This window comes from Gracilinanus agilis, chromosome 6 (genome assembly GCF_016433145.1).
Source record: "Gracilinanus agilis isolate LMUSP501 chromosome 6, AgileGrace, whole genome shotgun sequence".
In the NCBI taxonomy this organism is placed as follows: Eukaryota; Metazoa; Chordata; class Mammalia; order Didelphimorphia; family Didelphidae; genus Gracilinanus; species Gracilinanus agilis.
The window spans coordinates 43286269-43305720 of NC_058135.1; the positions used below are offsets into that span (position 1 = coordinate 43286269).

Below are 19452 nucleotides of genomic sequence, written 5' to 3' on the forward strand. Positions count from 1 at the left end.
ACATATATTTTTTCCAGGCTTTTGATTTTGTTTTAATATAGCTTGCTACCTAATAGAATCATTGAATAATTTTTAAATGTTTTTTAAAATTTCTTGTGTCAAGCTATTAATTCCCTTTCCAATTCTTCCTTAGCTCTCATCTTTTTCCATTTTTTTACCTAGTACTCTCATTTCATTGATAAAAACTATTTTAAAAGTTTTCACCAAATTTTATGTATTTATTTTTAACATTCTTTTCTGTTTAAATTACGAGTTTCAAATTCTCTCCCTCCCTCCCATGGAGAAGACAATCAATAAAATATATTGTAAAATATATTTCTAAATTGGTCACATTTCAAAAAATAACAAGAAAAATAAAGACAATAAGAAAATTATACTTCTATTTGCACTCAGAGTTGTCTCTAGAAATAGAGAGCATTTTTTCATCATAGGTCCTTTGGAATTCTCTTGGATCATTGTATTGATCTGAGTAGCTGAGTCTTTCACAATTGATCATCAATATAATAATGCTGTTATAGGGCACAATTATCTCCTGGTTCTTTTCACCTTACTTTACATTAGTTCACATAGGTCTTGTCATGTCTTTTCTAAATCACCCCCACATTACCCATAGTACAATGATACTCTATCACAATCGTATGCCACAAGTTGTTCAGCCATTCTCCTCACTTTCCAATTCTTTGCCACCACAAAAAGAGCTGCTTAAAATATTTTTTATGTATTAGTCCTCTTTCCTTTTTCTTAGATCCTTGAGTGCTCATTGTGTCTCTGTCACATTTTAGTAATTCTTGCAATATTTCACACTTTTTCATTATTACATGTGTTATGGTGATCTGTGGTCAATGATCTTTGATGTTTCTATTGTAATTGTTTTAAGACACCACAAACAGTGCCCATTTAAGTTAACAGCAAACTTAACTGATGTCTGTATTTTGAATGCTGCACCAATTTTACTGTTCTCCCTTTTCTCTCCTTATTCCCTTAAACACAACAATATTGAAATTCAACCTACCCTAAGATGGCATCTATGGGTTCAAATGAAAGGGAGAGTCAATTGTTTAACCAAACTTCATTGTTGTTTTATTTTAAGAAATTGCCACATACTGCCCAACCTTCAGCAACCACCACCCTGAGGAGTTAGTAGTCATCAACATGGAAGCAAGACCTGTTACCAGCAAAAAGATTAGAACTCACCAAAGGCTCAGATGCTATTTAGCATTTTTTTGCAATAAAGTATTTTTTATTGTGCACCTTATTTTTTTAGACATAATATTATTGCACATTTAAATATAACTTTCATATGCCCTATGAAACCAAAATATTCATGTGACTTGCTTTATTGCTGTGGAACCAAACTGGCAATATTTCTGAGGTACGCTTGTATCAGATTAATTCAGGAGTTGGTAGAAACTAGAAGTAGGAGGGGGAGTGTGAAATTAGGTAAAACTTCATGTATTCCATCCCTTTTCTATTATACTGACCTTTCTGTCATTCCTGCTCTTTCACTTATTTTCAATCTCTCCCTCTTTCTTGGCTTATTCCCCATTGGCTACAAACATATTCATGTCTCTTCTCTGAAAAAACCTTCACTTCATCCTTCTATTCCTGAATTACTATCCTATATCTCTTCTGCCCTTTGTGGCTAAACTCATGAAAAGGCTGTCTACCACAGATGCCTTCACTTTCTCTCCTTTTCTCTCACTTCTTAACTCCCTATTATTATCTGGCTTTTGTCCATATACTCCATTGAAACTGCTCTCTACAAAGTTATCTATGATCTCTTAGCCGAATCCAATGGCTTTTCCCCAGTTCTCATCCTCTACCTCTCTGTAGCCTTTGACACTGGACACTTTCTTCCTTTGCATTCTCTTCTCTCTAGGTTTTTAGGACACCACTCTTTCATGGTTTTCCTCCAACCTCTCTAATCTCAATCTCCTCTGCCGGATTCTCATCTTCTCTCTCTCTCTCTTATATACATATACATATACATATACATATACATATACATATACATATCTTCATTTGTGAACTCATCTACTCTGAGCGATTTAATTACCATCTCTAAACTGATGATTTTCAAGTATATCTGTTCTGCTCTAATCCCTCTCTATTGGCGTCCAGGCTCCCATCTCCAACTGCCTTTCAGACATCTCAAAGTAGATGCCCAGTAGGCTTCTTAAACTCAACACATCCAAAACAGAATTTATTACCTTTCTCTTTCAGGCCTCTTCCCTTTACTTTCCCTCTTACTGTAAATGGCCACAACATCTTCTCATTCCCTGAGGCTCATTACCTAACAATTTTCCTGGATGACCATCTCACCCTGCAACATCCAAGTTGTGGCCAAGACCTGTAGATTTCACTTTTGCAATATCTCTCAAATATGGCCCCCTTTGTTCCTGACACTAAGGCATTCTTCACCTGTTGTTTGGACAGCAATAACTTGTTGGGTTTGCTGGTCTCATATCTTTTCCCACTTCAATCTCCATCCTGCCATTAAAGTGATTTTCCTGAAATGCAGGTTCGACTTATGTCCAGAGGCTCCGAATCGAATCGCCTCCAGGATCAAATACAAACGGTCCTGCTTCGGCGTTTGGAGCCCAAGTACTCCTCAATCCAGTGACACTGGCCTCTTGGCTATTGCCTGAGCAAAGCCCTCCATCTCTCTGCTCCGGGCTGCCCCCACGCCAGAAACACCCTTCCTCCTCCTCTCCTTTTGATCTCCCGGGCTTCCTACGTTCCAACCGGGAACCTTCCCCAACCCCTCTTAATTCCATTGCCTTCCCTCCGTTAATAAGTTCCAATTTGTCTAGTGCGGAGCTCGTTTGCGAGTTGTCTCCCCTATAGAGCCCCAGTTCCTTGAAAGCAGGGACTGGTTTTTTTTTTTTTTTTGCCTCTCTTTGTATTCTCTGAAGTAGGCACGGCGCCTGGCATATAGTAAGCGCTTAATAAATATTGGGCAAATTGGAAGGAGCAGAAGAGGGAGGGACGGATCCCGGAGACCTGGGTGCATGCTTTCTTTGTACTGGACTCTTGCATCCTAATGGAATTCGGAGGGCGGGCCGCGGCAACGGGTCTCCTCCTCCAGCTCCGGCCGGCGGGGAGCCAGGGGGTGTGGGCGTAGGCGGCCCGGGGGCGGGGAAGGAAGCCGAGCCCACCATGGGAATGTGGAGGAATCGGGGGCGGGGATGGGCAGGCCGCAGTGGACCGGACAAGAAAGGAACATGGCTCCTTCCTGTGGTTGAGCCCTGACTGCAGTGACCACCCATCCACCCGTCCACCCGTCCACCCGTCATGGTTAATCCTAGCCGCGTAAAACCCCAGCTTGAAGCAGGGGCGTCCCGCCGGCCTCAGCCGCCGCGACCGGGCGAGCCCGCCGCCTCCCGGGCCAGGCTTTCTGTTCCCGCGGCCAGCGCAGATGGCTGCGGCGGCCTCGCGGCCCCGGGCCTCCCCTCCCCCGGCGGCCTCCGGGAACAGCGCGGGCTGGAGATAGAGATGGAGCGAATCCGCCAGGCGGCTGCTCGTGACCCCCCAGCAGGGGCCTCGGCCTCGCCTTCTCCGCCTCTCTCGGCGTGTTCGAGGCAGGCGTGGAGCCGAGATAATCCAGGCTTCGAGCCCGAGGAGGACGAGGACGAAGAGGACGACGATGAGGAGGTGGAAGGCGAGGAAGGCGGGATGGTGGTGGAGATGGACGTGGAGTGCCGGCCGGGAAGCCGAAGGTCCGCTGCCTCCTCCGCCGTGACCTCTTCGTGCGCCAGCGGCTTGGGGCTCGGCAGTTTCCACGGCGCCAACCTCCCGAGCGGCCGCCGGAGGAGGAGAGAGACCCAGGGCACCCTCGGCTGCTCCAGTCCGGCCGGTCCGGGAGAGGTGCTGCACCGCCACCTACCCCTGGACGGGCCTCCCCAACCGCAGCCACCGCCACCGCCCCTGCCGCCGCCCCGAGTGCCCGGGGCCAAAAGACTGCTGCGGGCACTGCGAGGTGAGGGCAGTGCCCCGGGCGCTGACGCCGAGGTTCTTGCGCACGGCGTGTGCGCCCTTTCATTCCTCATCCTTCTCCGCCTTGGCCTTTTATCTGTCTCTACCCTTCTCAATCTCCTGCCCTTCTTGCTGCCCTCCCTCCTCAGAAGTTTGCAGCCTTCCTTGAAAATATGACAAGCCATCAGCTTTAAAAAGGATGCCAGTGTATTCGGGAAACACGTAGCATGGTTTGGCCAGGGCAGCATTTGCATGTTTTACCCCACTAGGAAAACAGGACTGCAGACAGTTTAACTGGGTCGGGAAGAGGCTGCTGGTACCCTCACCCAAACCATCCTTTTATATCATGGCCTAGTCTTCTACTCTGGGCATTTGGGAAACTGCCAGGGCAGGATTGAGGGCACCCTTTGTAGAGGAGAGACACAGGGGAAATGTCCAGGAAGTCAGAATAGAGAGGGGGAGTTTTCTAACAATGATCAGACCCACTGTAGTCAGGTAGGGCACGGGCAGCCTGGGAAAAACCAACAAACCAGCTCAAACATTGGATTCGGACTTTCCGTGGAAAGACCAGCAATGAAACCAAATTTGGTGTTAGCTCCTGAAAATGACGTAGTCTTTCAAAGTTTCTTCATGGGGAAGAAATCTTATAAAATATTAAGTACTAAAACGTACCGAGCAAACTAATTGCTGAGATATTTTCTCTCCTTCCTCCAAAACAATACCGTTATGTTGAACTGAAAGCCTGATGTAGAATTTAAGGGTATGGTGCAGAAGAGCTGAAATTTTTATGTGCTCTGCTTCTTTTAAACAATTTAAGTTATATTTAAAAGACTTAAATATTTTAGTGTATTTTTATGTATACCCTAAGTGTAGAGGGAATAGTTTGCTATAAAGCTTATGATAATGGTACAATTTAAAGACCTAGATTCAAATAGTGTGAATTTATGCAAGTCATTTATCATCCTTCAGTCACCTCGGTTTTAAATAGTGTGTGAAGGTGAGGGTTTTTTGGTTTCTTTTTACTCCAGAATATGAATTTAGGTGATCTATCTAGAAACCAGAGAACACTACTGGGATTGAGCAACTCTTGGATACACTCTGAGCCCAGAGATGCATTTTTTTGGAGCTGGGAGCAAATTCAGAAGCCATTCGGTTCAATCTCCTTATTTTACAAATGAGGAATCTGAGGAACAGGGGTAAAATAACTTGGCCAAGGTCACATAGCAGAGCTCTCAGGATGGGAAACCAAAGTGGGCTCTAAACCTAGGGGTGTTTCCATTGCACCGCAACATATCACCCAGTTGGAAATGTAACTTGAGTGTAGTAAAGAAGAAGCAAAAAAAAGTCTGGGAAGGAGAGACCAGATGACTGAGATCCTTTATTCCTCACCTCAGAAGTTTGGATTTTATTCAGCACGAGTAGAAAGCCATTGAAGGTTTTTAGCCAGGACAAGAAAAGTACCTTATAAAAATTCACATATTGAGCAATGGCTTGTGGAATGAGCAGAAAAGAGAGAAACTGAGGCTGGGCTACTGAAGAGGGCCAGGAGAAAAGTATGAGTACTATTAGAAGCCTTCTCTATAAGATCATGGGTGAAGCAAGGATGCCCATTATCACCAATGTTATTTAACATTGTATTAGAAGTGCTAGTAAATGATAAATAAATAATAATCCAGATCAAATTGTTTGCCATCTCCAAAGATTGCCATCTCCATGCCAATAAAATGATCAAAAATTATTTTATTGAACTAGAAAAAAATAACAGAATTCATTTGGAAAAACAGCTTAAGAATATCAACAAAATTAATGAAATAACGTAAAGGAACACCAGATTTTAAACTATTATAAAACAGTAATTATCAAAAACTATTTGGTCCTGGCCAAGAAATAGAAAAGTAGATCAGTGGAACAGAACAGACATACAATAAACAGTAATAAAAGGTTATAATAACCTTGTGTTTGACAAAAGTAAAGATACAAACTCTCAGGGTTAGAATTCACTATTTGGTAAAAATTATTGGGAAAGCTAGAAAATAGTCTGGGAGAAACTAAATACAGACCAATATCTTACACCATTTACCTAGACAAGATCAAAATGGTACCTAGCCTATATGTAAAGGGAGATATCTTAAGCAAATTAGAAGAACTTTACCCATCAGATTTATGGAGAGGAGAAGAATTTATGAATAAACAAGAGAAAGAAAGCATTGTGAGCTATAAAGTGGATAATTTTGAAAACATTAAAATAAAAAAAAGGTTTTGTACAAATAAAACTAATGTAGCCTAGATTAGAAGGAAAGTATAAAATTGGGGGAAATTTTATAGACAGTTTCTTAGATAAAAGTCCCATATCTAAAATATGTGGAGAACTTTGTCAAATTTACAAGAATATAAGCCATCCCCCAATTGATAAATGGTCAAAATATATAAACATGACTACTTTTGGTTGAAGAAATCAAAGCTATATATAACTATTTTAAAAAATGCTCAATGTCATTGATTAGAGAAATGCAAATCAAAACAGCTCTGAAATATCTCAAACCTATCAGATTGGCTAAAATGATAAAACAGCAAAATGGTATGTTGGAGAGTATGTAGAAGAACGGGAACATTGTTGATGGAATTGTGAACTGATCTAGCTATTTTGGAGAGCAATCTGGAATTATGCCCAAAGAATAAACAGCTATCTATCAATACCACTATTTCCTGAAGAGATCAGAGAAAAAGGGAAAGAACCTATATGTGCTAAAATATTTATAACAGCTCTCTTTGTGGTGGCAAAGAACTAGAAATTGAAGAGATGCCCATCAATTGAGGAATGGCTAATCATGATAAAATACTACTGTGCTGTAAGAAATGACAAGCAGTTTAATTTTAGACAAACATGAAAAGACCTACATGAAATTATGAAGAATGAAATGAACCGAACCAAGAGAACATTATATATAGCAACAGAAATATTGTTTGAAGAATGACTTGTGTATATCCACTTCCAGAGAAAGAACTGATAATCAGAAAGAAGCAAGACATAGTTTTATATATACATGTATCTTTTTTTGGTTAAATGATGCCTTCTTTAATTTAGGGAGGGGTGGGAGATATCTGGAATTTTAATGTAACAAGCAAATAAGTAAAAATTTTTTAAAGTATGAGTAACAGATGAGGTTGGAGTCCCTTTGACTCAAAATCTGTGATTGTGTGCATAAGGGTCTGTGGGAACCATGAGACTGAAGCTAAAGAATTTAAACTTTACTCTGCAAACCTTAAGGTATCATCAACTTTTGAGCTGGCAAAAGCCCTAATGAGGATAGTAGATTGCTAGAAAGATTAATCAGGCAATGGTGTACAGGTTAAATTAAAGGAATGAAGAAATCGAAGGCCTAGAGATTACAAAATCTCAGAACTGGAAGACATATCAGAGGCTATTTCCATTCTCTTTCTGAAAAAGAATCTTCTGTAGGACCTGAAAATACTTCACAGATGCTACCTCCTTATTCAACTGTGTTTGATATCTGTTTGCTTGTTCCTAAATCATTCACCTGCATAAAGAACTCTTAGGACTTCTCTTGATATTTATCCTTTTATCCATGACTTTTCCTACTTCTAACTTAGAAATAAAATTAAATTTGGAAACCAGAAGATGTGCTTTTGGGAGAAATAAACATTGCTTGTATATTCATCATTTGCCATGGGTTCAGTGAGTCATCCCAGAACTCAGGCCTAATTCCTTGGTTTTCAATAAAGAGAAAATGTGATAGGAAGAAAGGCTCAGGTGGAGATGAACAGGGTCTATTAAAGGCCTGGGAGAGGATCTGGACTCAGAAATTATAATTAGTTTATTTAGTTCTTCTTTCTGCTAAGAGGCTGACACCGAAACTAAGAAAAAAACCTACCAGATTTGGCTCTTAAGTGACTAGTACTTTAGAGAGATCATTTTAAGTTGAATGATGAGGTTAGAAGCCAAATTGCAAAAGGCTAAAGAGTCTGAGCAGAGAAGAATTGGAGATAGGGAATGTAGGGAACTTTTTCTTTCTTTAAAAAAATAATTTGTATCATCGTCTTTTTTTATATCATCTATTCATTCCAGAGAGTATGGTAACATTCTGGTAACAAATTTGTAAGAGTTTTAAAAAACAGTTTGGAAAATTTAACAAATCTACTGGACAAGTCTATAATTGTATAGTGTTTCACACCAATTATCTATCTACTAACAATAAAGAAGCAGGAAAAAAAGCACCTTTTCCTTATGGTCAAGTTTGATATATATATGTTGTTTTTTTTCAATTAACAAAAAATTATTTTCTCTCTCTCCTACTTCCCCCCTTCTTGAAAGGATGGAAGGAAAGAAGGAATGAACAAACAAAGGAAGGAAGGAAACTCCTATAAGATATATATTACAAAGACAAATTGATTGCTGCATTGGCTATTCCCAAAATATATCTCCCAATCAGTACCCTGAGCACATTACCTCCATCAGGAAGTGAGTAGCATGTTTGTTGGAATCATGCAATCTGGAATCATTTTGGTCATTGTGGTGGTCAGATTTCTTAGTCTTGTTAAAGGAGAAAACACGAACTTTCAGCCTTAGCATCTATGAAAGTACCTTTTCTAAAGCAGAAGAGGGGTAAGGGTTAGGCAATTGAGGTTAAGTGATTTGCCCAGAGTCATACAGCTAGGAAGTGTCTGAGGTCATATTTGAACCCTGGACTTTCTGTGTCTAAGCCTGGCTCTTAATTCTTTGGGATTAGAACCCAGGTCCTCCTGACTTCAGGCCTGACACTCTTATCTGTTGTGTCACTTAAGTGGTAACTGCTCCCAAGTTTTTCAAAGTTCTTTTATAGAGAGATTTTTCAAGGAGCTTAGCTGAGAAAAGGGAGGAGCTTTTCTGTCCTGAAGAATTGCTTCTGCTCTAGCCCAAAAGCTTTACTCTTCATTTCATTACAGGAACTGAGGGTTGCTCATGTTGGCTACACATGGACCATGTGTTGTAATGTGACAGTTGTTCCCTGCACTTGTGGAAGAGAATTTACTACTCCTACATGCAAAGATATCCAAGTCATTCCTATGTGTCCTTCAGACCACCTACCACTTCCAAGAGGGAGAATTCAAATGACTAAAGACAGTAATCGTTTGGGGAATTAGATGCTTTTTTATGACAGATGGCCAGGCACAATGGCTAGAAAACCAACCTCCAAACCAGGAAAACTAGACTAAGGTCTCACCACATCCTGGCTGTGTGACTGGACAAGTCACTTAACCTTTCAGTGGGCTAGACAGTTCTCTACAACTTTAGGTTGCAGGGAAAATGCTCAACTGTGTTGGTAAAGAAAGTTTCCTCAACTGAGACTTCTCTTTACCAATGAAATTACAGGTGTAATCCCTGTCCTTATTTCTTCCCTTATTATAATATAAGAAGGGTCTTAGAAAATGTAATTCTTTATGAACGCTTTGCATAAAAATTAACTGACACTGCTCAAGCCCCCTTTAGCTGCTTTCCTTCTCTCAGAAAAAGTGCTCACTTCACCCAGTGTTTAGATGGAAGGATGTTTCTTGACTTGTCCAAAGTTAAATCTTAAGAAAATCCTTCACAGATTTATCAGAGCCAACTCTCTAGTCACTTACTCCAAGCAAGGAAGCTCCAGAGTGCCCAGTTCTCCCATCTGTCTTTCCTATCATGCACTTCTCTTAAAGTCACCCACAGATAATTCTTTCCTTCTCTGCTTAAAGAAACCAAGATAAAATTTAAAACTCTTTCTCTAGACTAAATCCTTACTTTTAACTAGGTTAATTAGGTAACTTAAATTCTTATCCTAACATTTCCTAATTTGTTTCCCTTTATGTTTCAAAAACATGTATACATTTTTAACTTACCTTTGTATACTCTGTGAGTTATTGGTCTACACCTAGTTTCAGCCAGACTACTTTCCAGTTTTCTCAGTATTTTTGTCAGGTAGTGAGTTCTCACTCCTATAGCTTTGGGTTTATTGAACACTAGGCTACCATATTTTTTATTTTTTTAAAATAATTTTAATTTTTAGAAAAGTTATCATGGTTACTTCTAACTTTCCCCTTCACCCCCCCCTTCCCCCATAGCTGATGCACATTTCCACTGGTTTTAACATGTGTCATCGATCAATTTTTTATATATATATATTTTATATATATTTTACATATATATTGTTTATCAATGCTATTATATTTATGGTTTTATTGGTTATATATAGAAATTCCAATAATTTGTGTGGGTTTATTTTCTATCCTACAACTTTGCTAACATTGTTTCAACTAGGTTTTTAGTTGCTTCTCTAAGGTTTTCTAAGTATACCATCATATCATCTACAAAAAAAGCTATAATTTTGTTTCCTCATTACCTACACTCATTTCTTCAATTTTTTTCTTGATTTTTGGTATAACTAGCATTTCTAGTACAATACTGAATGGTGATAATGGACATCCTTGCTCTGTTTGGAAAAGGCTTCTAATTTATCTCCATTACAAATGCGTTTTATATAGCTACTACACATTTTAGGAAAAGTTCTATTTATTCCCATACTTTCTAGTGTTTTTAACAGGAATGATATTATTATTTTGTCAAAAGCTTTTTCTGCATTTGTTGAGAAAATTAGGATTTTTGTTGTTTTTGTTATTTATATGGTCAATTACACTTAGAGTTTTCCTAATATTGAACTCTTGGTTTAAATTCTAATTAAAGCATACAATCTTTCTGATATATTGCTCAAATTTCATTGATAGTATTTTGTTTTAAATTTTTGCTTCAATATTCATTAGAGTATTTGATCTATAATTTTCTTTTTCTGTTTTTGCCCTCCCCAGTTTAGGTATCAAACTATATTTGTATCAAAAAAGAATACGATAGGACTTATTCTTTATCTGTTTCTTTTTCCAAATAGTTTTATAATATTGGAATTCATTATTCTTTAGATATTTGATAAAATTTACTTGTAACCTCATCTGCTTTAATTATTTTTTCTTAAATAATTCATGTGACTTGTTCAATTTCTTTTTTTAAGAGTGATTTAAATTTTCTTTTTCCTTTTCCATTAATCTGGATAGTTTATAATTTTATAAATATCTGTTTTATTTAGATGATCAATTTAAATGGCATATAGTTGAGCAAAATAGCCCCTAATAATTTCTTTAATTTTATTTTCATTGTGCATTTATTCTTTTCATTTTTGATAATGTAATTTGGTTTACTTATTTTTTTAATCAAATTAGCCAATGGTTTAATCTCTTTTTTGTTTTTCTTCTCATCAAACTAATTCAGTTTTTTTTTAAACCCTTAATTTTGGTGTATTGTCTCATAGGTGGAAGAGTGGTAAGGGTGGGCAATGGGGGTCAAGTGACTTGCCCAGGGTCACACAGCTGGGAAGTGGCTGAAGCCGGGTTTGAACCTAGGACCTCCTGTCTCTAGGCCTGACTCTCACTCCACTGAGCTACCCAGCTGCCCCCTAATTCAGTTTTAATTATTGGTTCAATGGTTTTTAAAAGATTTCCATTTTATTAATCTCCTTTAATTTTCAGGATTTATATTCATTGTTTAATTGGTGATTTTAAATTCATTCTTTTTCTAATATTTCTAGCTGGATGTTCAGTTCATTGGTCTGTACCAAACTCATCTGAACCAATTCTCTGCTCTGCCATTTTCTACTCTGTAAAAAACTCTTCCTAGTGCTACTTTTTGTTGTGAGATAATTTTCCTCTTCTTCCTCTCCCTTCCCCCTTCTCCCAGTTCATCACTCTTTGAAAAAAAATCCATTGATTTTTTTTTTTTAAACCCTTGTACTTCGGTGTATTGTCTCATAGGTGGAAGATTGGTAAGGGTGGGCAATGGGGGTCAAGTGACTTGCCCAGGGTCACACAGCTGGGAAGTGGCTGAGGCCGGGTTTGAACCTAGGACCTCCTGTCTCTAGGCCTGGCTCTCAATCCACTGAGCTACCCAGCTGCCCCCATTGATTTTTTTAAAAATATCATCCCAACATAATCATCTCACACCAATGCCTTCTGTTTATGTAGATTCCAACTAACCTCCTATAATGAAAAAGACCTTAGGAGTTACATATATCATCTTCCTATGTAGGAATATAAAAAGTTTAACCTTATTAGGTCTATTATGATTTCTCTTTCATATTTATGTTGTAATGCTTCTCCAGAAGTGTGTGTTTGAATATCAGATTTTTTTATTCAGCCCTAGTCTTTTCATCAAAAATGCTGGAAGTCTGCTATTTTGTTCGTTCCCCCACCCACTGGCCCAGGATTATACTCAGTTTTATTGGGTCCAGAACATCATATTTCAAATATTCCACTAGTGGTTGCTGCTAAATTTTTTTGTGATCCTGACTGTGACTGTATGTTATTTGAATGGTTTCTTTCTGGCCGCTTTCAATATTTTCTTGACCTCAGAACTCTGAAATTTGGCAATAATATTTCTGGATGTTTTTGTTTTGGAATTTCTTTCAGGAGGTGATTGATGAATTATCTCAATTTGCACTTTAGTTCTAAGATATTTGGCCATTTTCCTTTATAAAGTCTTGAAATATGATGTCTAAGCTCTTTTTTTTGTCATCTAATAATTTTAAAATAGTCTATCCTGTCTATTTTCTATATCAGTTTTTTCTATGAAATATTTTACATTTTCAGTCTTGTGACTTTATTTTATTTTTTCTTGATGTTCGATTTTACCATTAGTTTCCACTTGAAAGAGTTGTTTTCTTTAGTTCTTTTAATACTCTTACCAATCTATTAATTCTCGTTTCATAATTTCTCCTGCAATGCTCTCATTTCTTTTCCCAGTTCGTCCTTTACTGTTATTTGATTTCTAAAATAATTTTTCCTCTTTTTCTGTTCAGTTTGCAGGTTGTTAGGGTTCTTTTCTTTTTTTTGAGACTCTGTCTATACATGTTTTGAAATCATTGTCTTCCTGATTTCTGGTTTGATGTGCTTTAAATTGTTATAAAGGTTATGTTGGGGGAACTTGGCAAAAATGCTGACTTTATTCTCCTCATATTGGCTCCCTCTTCACTCCCATCATTGACATTATAATATTCTTGTGAAGAAGATGGCAAGATATGGATTAGATAAATAAACTGTTTCTAATTCTTTGCTACCACAAAAAAAGTAATTAAAAGTATTTTTTAGATATATCATTTTCTTTTATCTCTTTGGGAAACAGACCTAGTAGTATAATATTGCTAGATCAAAGTGAATGCACAATTTTATAATACTTTAGGCAAGTTTTCAAATTGCCCTCCAGAATGATTATATTAGTTCAATTTTCGCACATTCCCTTCAACATCTTTCATTTTTCTTTTTTTGTCACATTAGCCAACTTGACAGATGTGAGATGATACCTCAGAGTTGTTTTAACTTGCATTTCTCTAATCAATTGTGACTTGGAGCATTTTTCATGAGTATAGATAGTGTTGATTTCTTCATTTGAGAATTACCTGTTCATATCCTTTGACCATTTATCAATTGGAAAATGACGTATTATAAATTTGACTCATTTCTCTTTTTGTTTGAGAAATGAGACCTTTGTCAGGGATGCTTGCTAAAACATTTTCCCCCAGTTTTTTGTTTCCCTTCTAAGCTTGGTTGCATTGGTTTTGTTTATGCAAAAACTTAAATTTAATGTAATTAAGATTATCCATTTTACATCTCATAATGTTTTATCTATCTTGTTTGGTCATAAATTTCTTCCATCATCTGTAGGTTTGACAGGTAAACTTTTCTGTGGTCCTCTAATTTATTTATACCTTTTATTTCTAAATCATGTATCATTTGACTTTATCTTGGAATATGGTGTGATATGTTGATCTGTGCCGTCTTCCCAACAGTTTCTGTCTGTCAAAAGCTTGGCTCTTTGGGTTTGTCAAACACTAGGCTACTCTGGTCATTTACTACTGTGTTTTAGTACCTAATCTATTCCATTGATCTACTATTCTACTTCTTAGCCAATACCAGATTGTTCTAATGATTATAGTTTTATAATACAGTTTGAGATTTGGAATAGTTGGCCACCTTCCTTCAGTTTTTTTTCATTAATTCTGGTTCTTCTAGATGAATTATTATTTTTTCTAGCTCTATGAAGTAATTTTTGGTAGTTTGATTGTTATGGCATTTAAATAGTAAATTAATTTGGGTAGAATTGTATTTTTATTATATTGACTTTTTCCAGGTGTTTAGATCTGACTTTATTTGTGTAGAAAGTGCTTTGTAATTGGGTTTATATATTTCCTGGGTTTGTCTTGGCAGGGAAACCCCCAGCTATTTTAGATTGCCTAGTTATTTTAAATAAGATATCTCTTTCTATGTATTGATGTTGAAGTTTTTTGGTAGAATATAGAAATGTGATGATTTATGTGGATTTATTTGCTATCCTGCAACTATGCTAAAGTTGTTCATTGTTTCAATTAGTTTTTTGGTTGATTTCTCTAGGACACTAAATATTCTATCATACCACCTGCCAAGAGTATTAGCTTTGTTTCCTTATTGCCTGTTCTAATTCCTTTAATTTCTTTTTCTTCTCTTATGGCTATAGCTAGAATTTCTAGTACAATAACGAATAGTAGAGCATTCTTCACTCCTAATCTTATGGGAAAGACTTCCTGCTTATGTTCGTAATAGATCCCTGAGAGCAAACCTATATAGTCAGCCATCAGAGTTCATTGCCACAAAGCCAGAGGGCCTGGGACGGAGCTTTCCCTTTCCCCTTCCCCTCTCCATGCACCTGAGGACCTTCCTCACTTCCCTAGTCCCTCTGCCCAGCAGCCCAGTGAGAGCACTTCTTCCTTCCCCAGTCTGGGGCAAGGTACTGTAGGGAGGTAGGGAGAAGGGACTCACATTTTGTGTGAAGGTGTGGCGAAGATGGCAGCCTCTTGAGTGTGGTGGAGGTGATTCATGTGGTGAAGTTGGAGAGGAGTTAGGTTTGAGGGGAACATCGCTCACAGCCTGGCACACAGCTGGAGGGAAGCAGAGCACTTGGGCCACTTTCCTCCCCCCTCTCCATGTGGGTTTCTTATTACCTGCCCCTTTGCCCAGAAGCCAAATGGGAGTGCTTCCTCCCTCCCCTGTCTCCAGTAAAGGGGAAGGGGTTAGGTGGGGTGGGGGCAGGGCACAACACTCAGTCTGGGAGAGGGGCAGGCATGGCACTCAGTTTGGAGGGTGGAGTGGGGTGGGGGTAGGTCCTGGCACTCCAGTCACAAAAAGGTTCCCTCTTCTGGAGATGAGATTATTAAAGTATTCTGTTTCCTCCCAATAATTACTTTAATTTCCCTTTCTTTGGTGGTGACTTCTCCCTTTTAATTTTTGATACTGATAATTTGGTTTTACTTCTTTTTGTTTTTTTTTTTGTTTGTTTGTTTTTAAACCCTTAACTTCTGTGTACTGGCTCCTAGGTGGAAGAGTGGTAAGGGCTAGGGAATGGGGGTGAAGTGACTTGCCCAGGGTCACACAGCTGGGAAGTGTGTGAGGCTGGATTTGAACCTAGGACCTCCCATCTCTAGGCCTGACTCTCAATCCACTGAGCTATCCAGCTGCCCCTTGTTTTGTTTTTTAATCAAATTAACCAATGGTTTATCTATTTTAATGGTGACTAGCATTACACTAGTTGCTCATTATGCCTGGAGTGTTCTCACTCCTCACTTACACCCATTAGAATATCTTCCTTCATTCAAGACTCAGTTGAAGAGCTACCTCTACAAGAAGTCTTTCTCAGGACTCCCAGCTGCTAATATATTCACCTCAAGAGTTATCTTCCACCTACTTTATATTCATCATGTGAATATATACCTGTGTCTAAACTTAATATATCCTCCAATAGAATGTGAGCTTCTTGAGGTCAGGAATTGTTTTTCTTTTGGACTTTGTAATCCCATGGTCTAGCACAATGAAAACACTTTTTAGCTAATTAGAAAAAGCACCTGTATAGATGAGGTGACAGTGACAATTCTTCGTATGTTTGGATCGAGTACTATATTAGCTATTCAACTTGTATCTTGACCAGTACACTTAATACTATGAATTTCAATTTTATGAATCTTTAAGATGGAAAATTTAGTAACGTGTTAATTGTATAATCTTATAATAAATTGTGTAATGAAAAATAGTTAATGGCCTTAAATGGTAGTTCTCTTTTAAGATTTTCTGTCTTTTCTTTGCCATATGTTACATCTGAAATGTAACTTAAATAAATTAACTTAGTACTTTTTTTTTTATATTTAAGGTCTCTGGGGAACAAGACTGATGGAAGAAAGCAGTACAAGTCGAGAAAAATATCTAAAAAGTGTTTTGCGAGAATTGGTTACATACTTCCTTTTTCTTGTGATTTTATGTATCTGTAAGTAGACCATTTCTTTCCATTAATGAAATGTACTTGCTTCCTGAGAGGCCTGTTTAAAAGAAAATATGCTTGCACTTAAAGGGTCACAGTAAAAGTTCTTTCTGATTAGATAGTCTATTTTCAGGAGAATTCAAAAAATTTAGTAAAGTACTCATGTTCATTATTAAACATTAAGTAATATTTCCAGCTTTTTCTGACTAACTACTGCATTGCTAATTAAATTAATTATATCTGACATAATGCTAAATAAGATGGTCTTGTATTATACTCTTTACGGAACTTAGTTACATATAAGATTTTATTAACTACTATAAGAAGAATGGGATGGTCCAATCATGGAGACTTATATAATGACCTGGGTTCAAGTTCTGACTAATAAATACTAGCTATGTGATTTTTTTGGCAAGTGATTTACTGTACTCAAGGTGAGCCTCTTAAGACTTCATGTTACACATTAATTGCCCATCAGTACCTATGGAGGGCGAAGTTCTCAATACTGATAAAAATCACAGATCTGGACAAAAAAGAAAAACATAAAAGCTAAGCATATTTATATAAGATATATACATATAAGATAAGCATAGCACGATGAGTAAATAATTTGTTGAATTTGTTGAATTTAGCAAGTAGGACATCTAGAATGATAACCTTTGTTTTTATGAAACATTTTAAAATTATATATTTAATTAATATAATAAAGCAAATTATCAGATAAATATACAAACTATGAAATAAAATCTTCAATAAAACTTTAAATATGCCATATTTTAACAAAATAGGCAACTTGATAAAGTAGAAGGGGTACTGGTGTTGGATTCTAAGGACAAAGGTTGAAATTCCACTTGTGAAATTTACTACCTATTGATGTTGGGCAAATGATTCAGCGCCCCCAAAGCCTTTGCTTCCTGATCTGTAAAATGATGAAGGTTGGACTAGATGGTCTTTATGTTATATATGTTATATAAGTTCTTTATGTCTCTAAGAAATATGATCTTATAAACATCTGGAAGATTAATGTACAAACTCCGTTGGGGAAATAAATGGTCAAAAGATACAAGCAGTCAAAGGAGACATATAGTTAATAATCACATTGAAAATATGCCCAAACTAACTAATAAGCAAAGATATTCAGATCAAGATTATCTTAAGCTACCACTTTATACCTACTATAATGACAAAAAATGCTCCCCCTCCAAAAAAAAAATCAATATTGGTTATCTTCAGGGAAAGAGGCAATACAATATAAGGTTAGCAGGGGTTGTGATGTGATGCAAACATTTTGACGAGCAATCTAGCAGTATACAACAAAAGTCACAGCTAATTATAACTTTACACTCAAAAATCCCATTATTAGGATTTCACCTTAAAAAATATCTGATTTCAATACTAGGTTCAATTTCAGGGGCCTCTTAAAAATTATCCCTCTTTGGCTCATTTTGTCCTCACTTAGACTTTCTTCTAGGAATCATTGAATTCTCATGTCTGGGATCCTCAAGCATACATAAAAATCTCAGCTAACATTCAGGCATACTGCATTTTGGATATAGAATAACCAGTATTTTACTCTACAGAAAAATGCAAGACTCATGTTGGCCCCAAAAAGTTGGCCCCAAAAATCTTCTCTTTCCTCTCTAGTGAGTCCTCTCTTCCTCCCAGGCATAGTCTATTAATGTAAAAGGGAAATAATTTGAGGTTGCCTGAGAAATCCTCAACACATCAGGACCTGTACATCCAGATACTCCCAACAGCAGCAGAACACAAAGTTCAGGCTTTTGCTCCTCTGTATTAAAAAAGTTGCAACCTCTCCCAATTGGGAAACCAAGGCTTAATCCTCTTTTCTTCAAAAAAGCTAGAATTCCTCCTTCTCTCTAGAATGCTTTGGTTTTCAACTACAGGAACCTAATATTTTCCAGAAAAAAACACTACCTTCAAGAAATAGGGGTTTCGAGAACAATTTGGCTACATAGTTCCTCCCTCCTGAGGCCATGTGTTTGAGAGCATTTTCATCTGAAATGTACTTCTGCCTCTGCCTCTTAAAATCAGATACACTTCCTATGCTGATGCTAACTTCTATGCTAAAAGACCAACCAACTTTTGGTGTGACTGAATTGCTGTACCCATGCATGTATAGGTGTCAACCCCCTCTCACCAGGAACAAAGTCCGTTTGTATTATAAAAAGGTAGATGGTTTTGGGAATGGATTAAACTGGGCCAATGTGATTAGGTTAACTGTGGGATAACAGACTCAGTCCAGGTAAAGCCTATCCTGAGTTAGCAAATACAGACCAGTGTATATCAAAGATGGACGATGGATTTATTAAACAAGAGAAGGTAAAAAGGGAAGTTTGGATAATTCTAATCTCTAATGCCAACTACCTAAACCCCCAGATCTAAATATCTCTTCACAGAGATTTATTCAGAGTGATTTCCTACTCTACTCCTCTCCTCACTGTCTAAAATCCCAATTCCTGTTCTTGGCTAAACTAACACTAAACCCCCCTTTGCTGTTTTTAAAGAAAGGGTTTGTGTAAGCCTAATAGGGCCAAAATAAGGTCCAAGATCCAAAAGGATCTAGGCCTAGTCTCACAATCAGATGCCAGATGTCTTAGGATAACCAGGAACTCAGCGGATGTCAACCAGCCAGCAGGGAAGCAGGATAACAAAGCAGTAGGTAGGATGGGAAGATAAGGTAGAAAACAGCCACAGGGAAATAGCCAGTCTCTTCCAGGTAAAAACCCCAGAGAAAAGACCCAGCTCAAGCCCAACTGTTTCTTAGTAACAGCTCAGTTCTCCCCTGCAGAAGCCCAGAATCTCTTACTCTGTTGCCCATGCCTCTGCCAACTTACACACTTTCCTCCTTAACTTAACTTTTCCTTACAACAGTACCTAATTTTTCTTCTTCTCTTTCCTTCCCTTCCCTTCCTTTTACTTCCCTACCCTTCACTTCCCTTTCCTTCCCTTCTCTTCCCTTCCTTTCATCTCTTCTCTTCCCTTCCCTTCCTTTACTTTTCCAGTCTTTCAGTCTCTCTCTCTTTCTCTCTCTCCTTCTCTCCTTCTCTCTCTCTCTCCTTCTCTCTCTCTCTCTCTCTCTCTCTCTCTCTCTCTCTCTCTCTCTC

At 37.8% G+C, this 19452-nt stretch overlaps 1 protein-coding gene across 1 annotated transcript in view; it reads left to right on the top strand.

Moving 5' to 3' along the window:
- Positions 1 to 3208: 3208 nt before the first annotated feature.
- The window catches only part of PKD2 (polycystin 2, transient receptor potential cation channel), a 75120-nt gene continuing 58876 nt past the window's right edge, over positions 3209 to 19452 (top strand). Inside the window, exons 1-2 of the mRNA XM_044681620.1 lie at positions 3209 to 3979; positions 16220 to 16333. Of these exons, the coding sequence (XP_044537555.1) occupies positions 3295 to 3979; positions 16220 to 16333 (799 nt within the window). The 5' untranslated portion in view covers positions 3209 to 3294. The remainder of the gene's footprint in view (positions 3980 to 16219; positions 16334 to 19452) is intronic.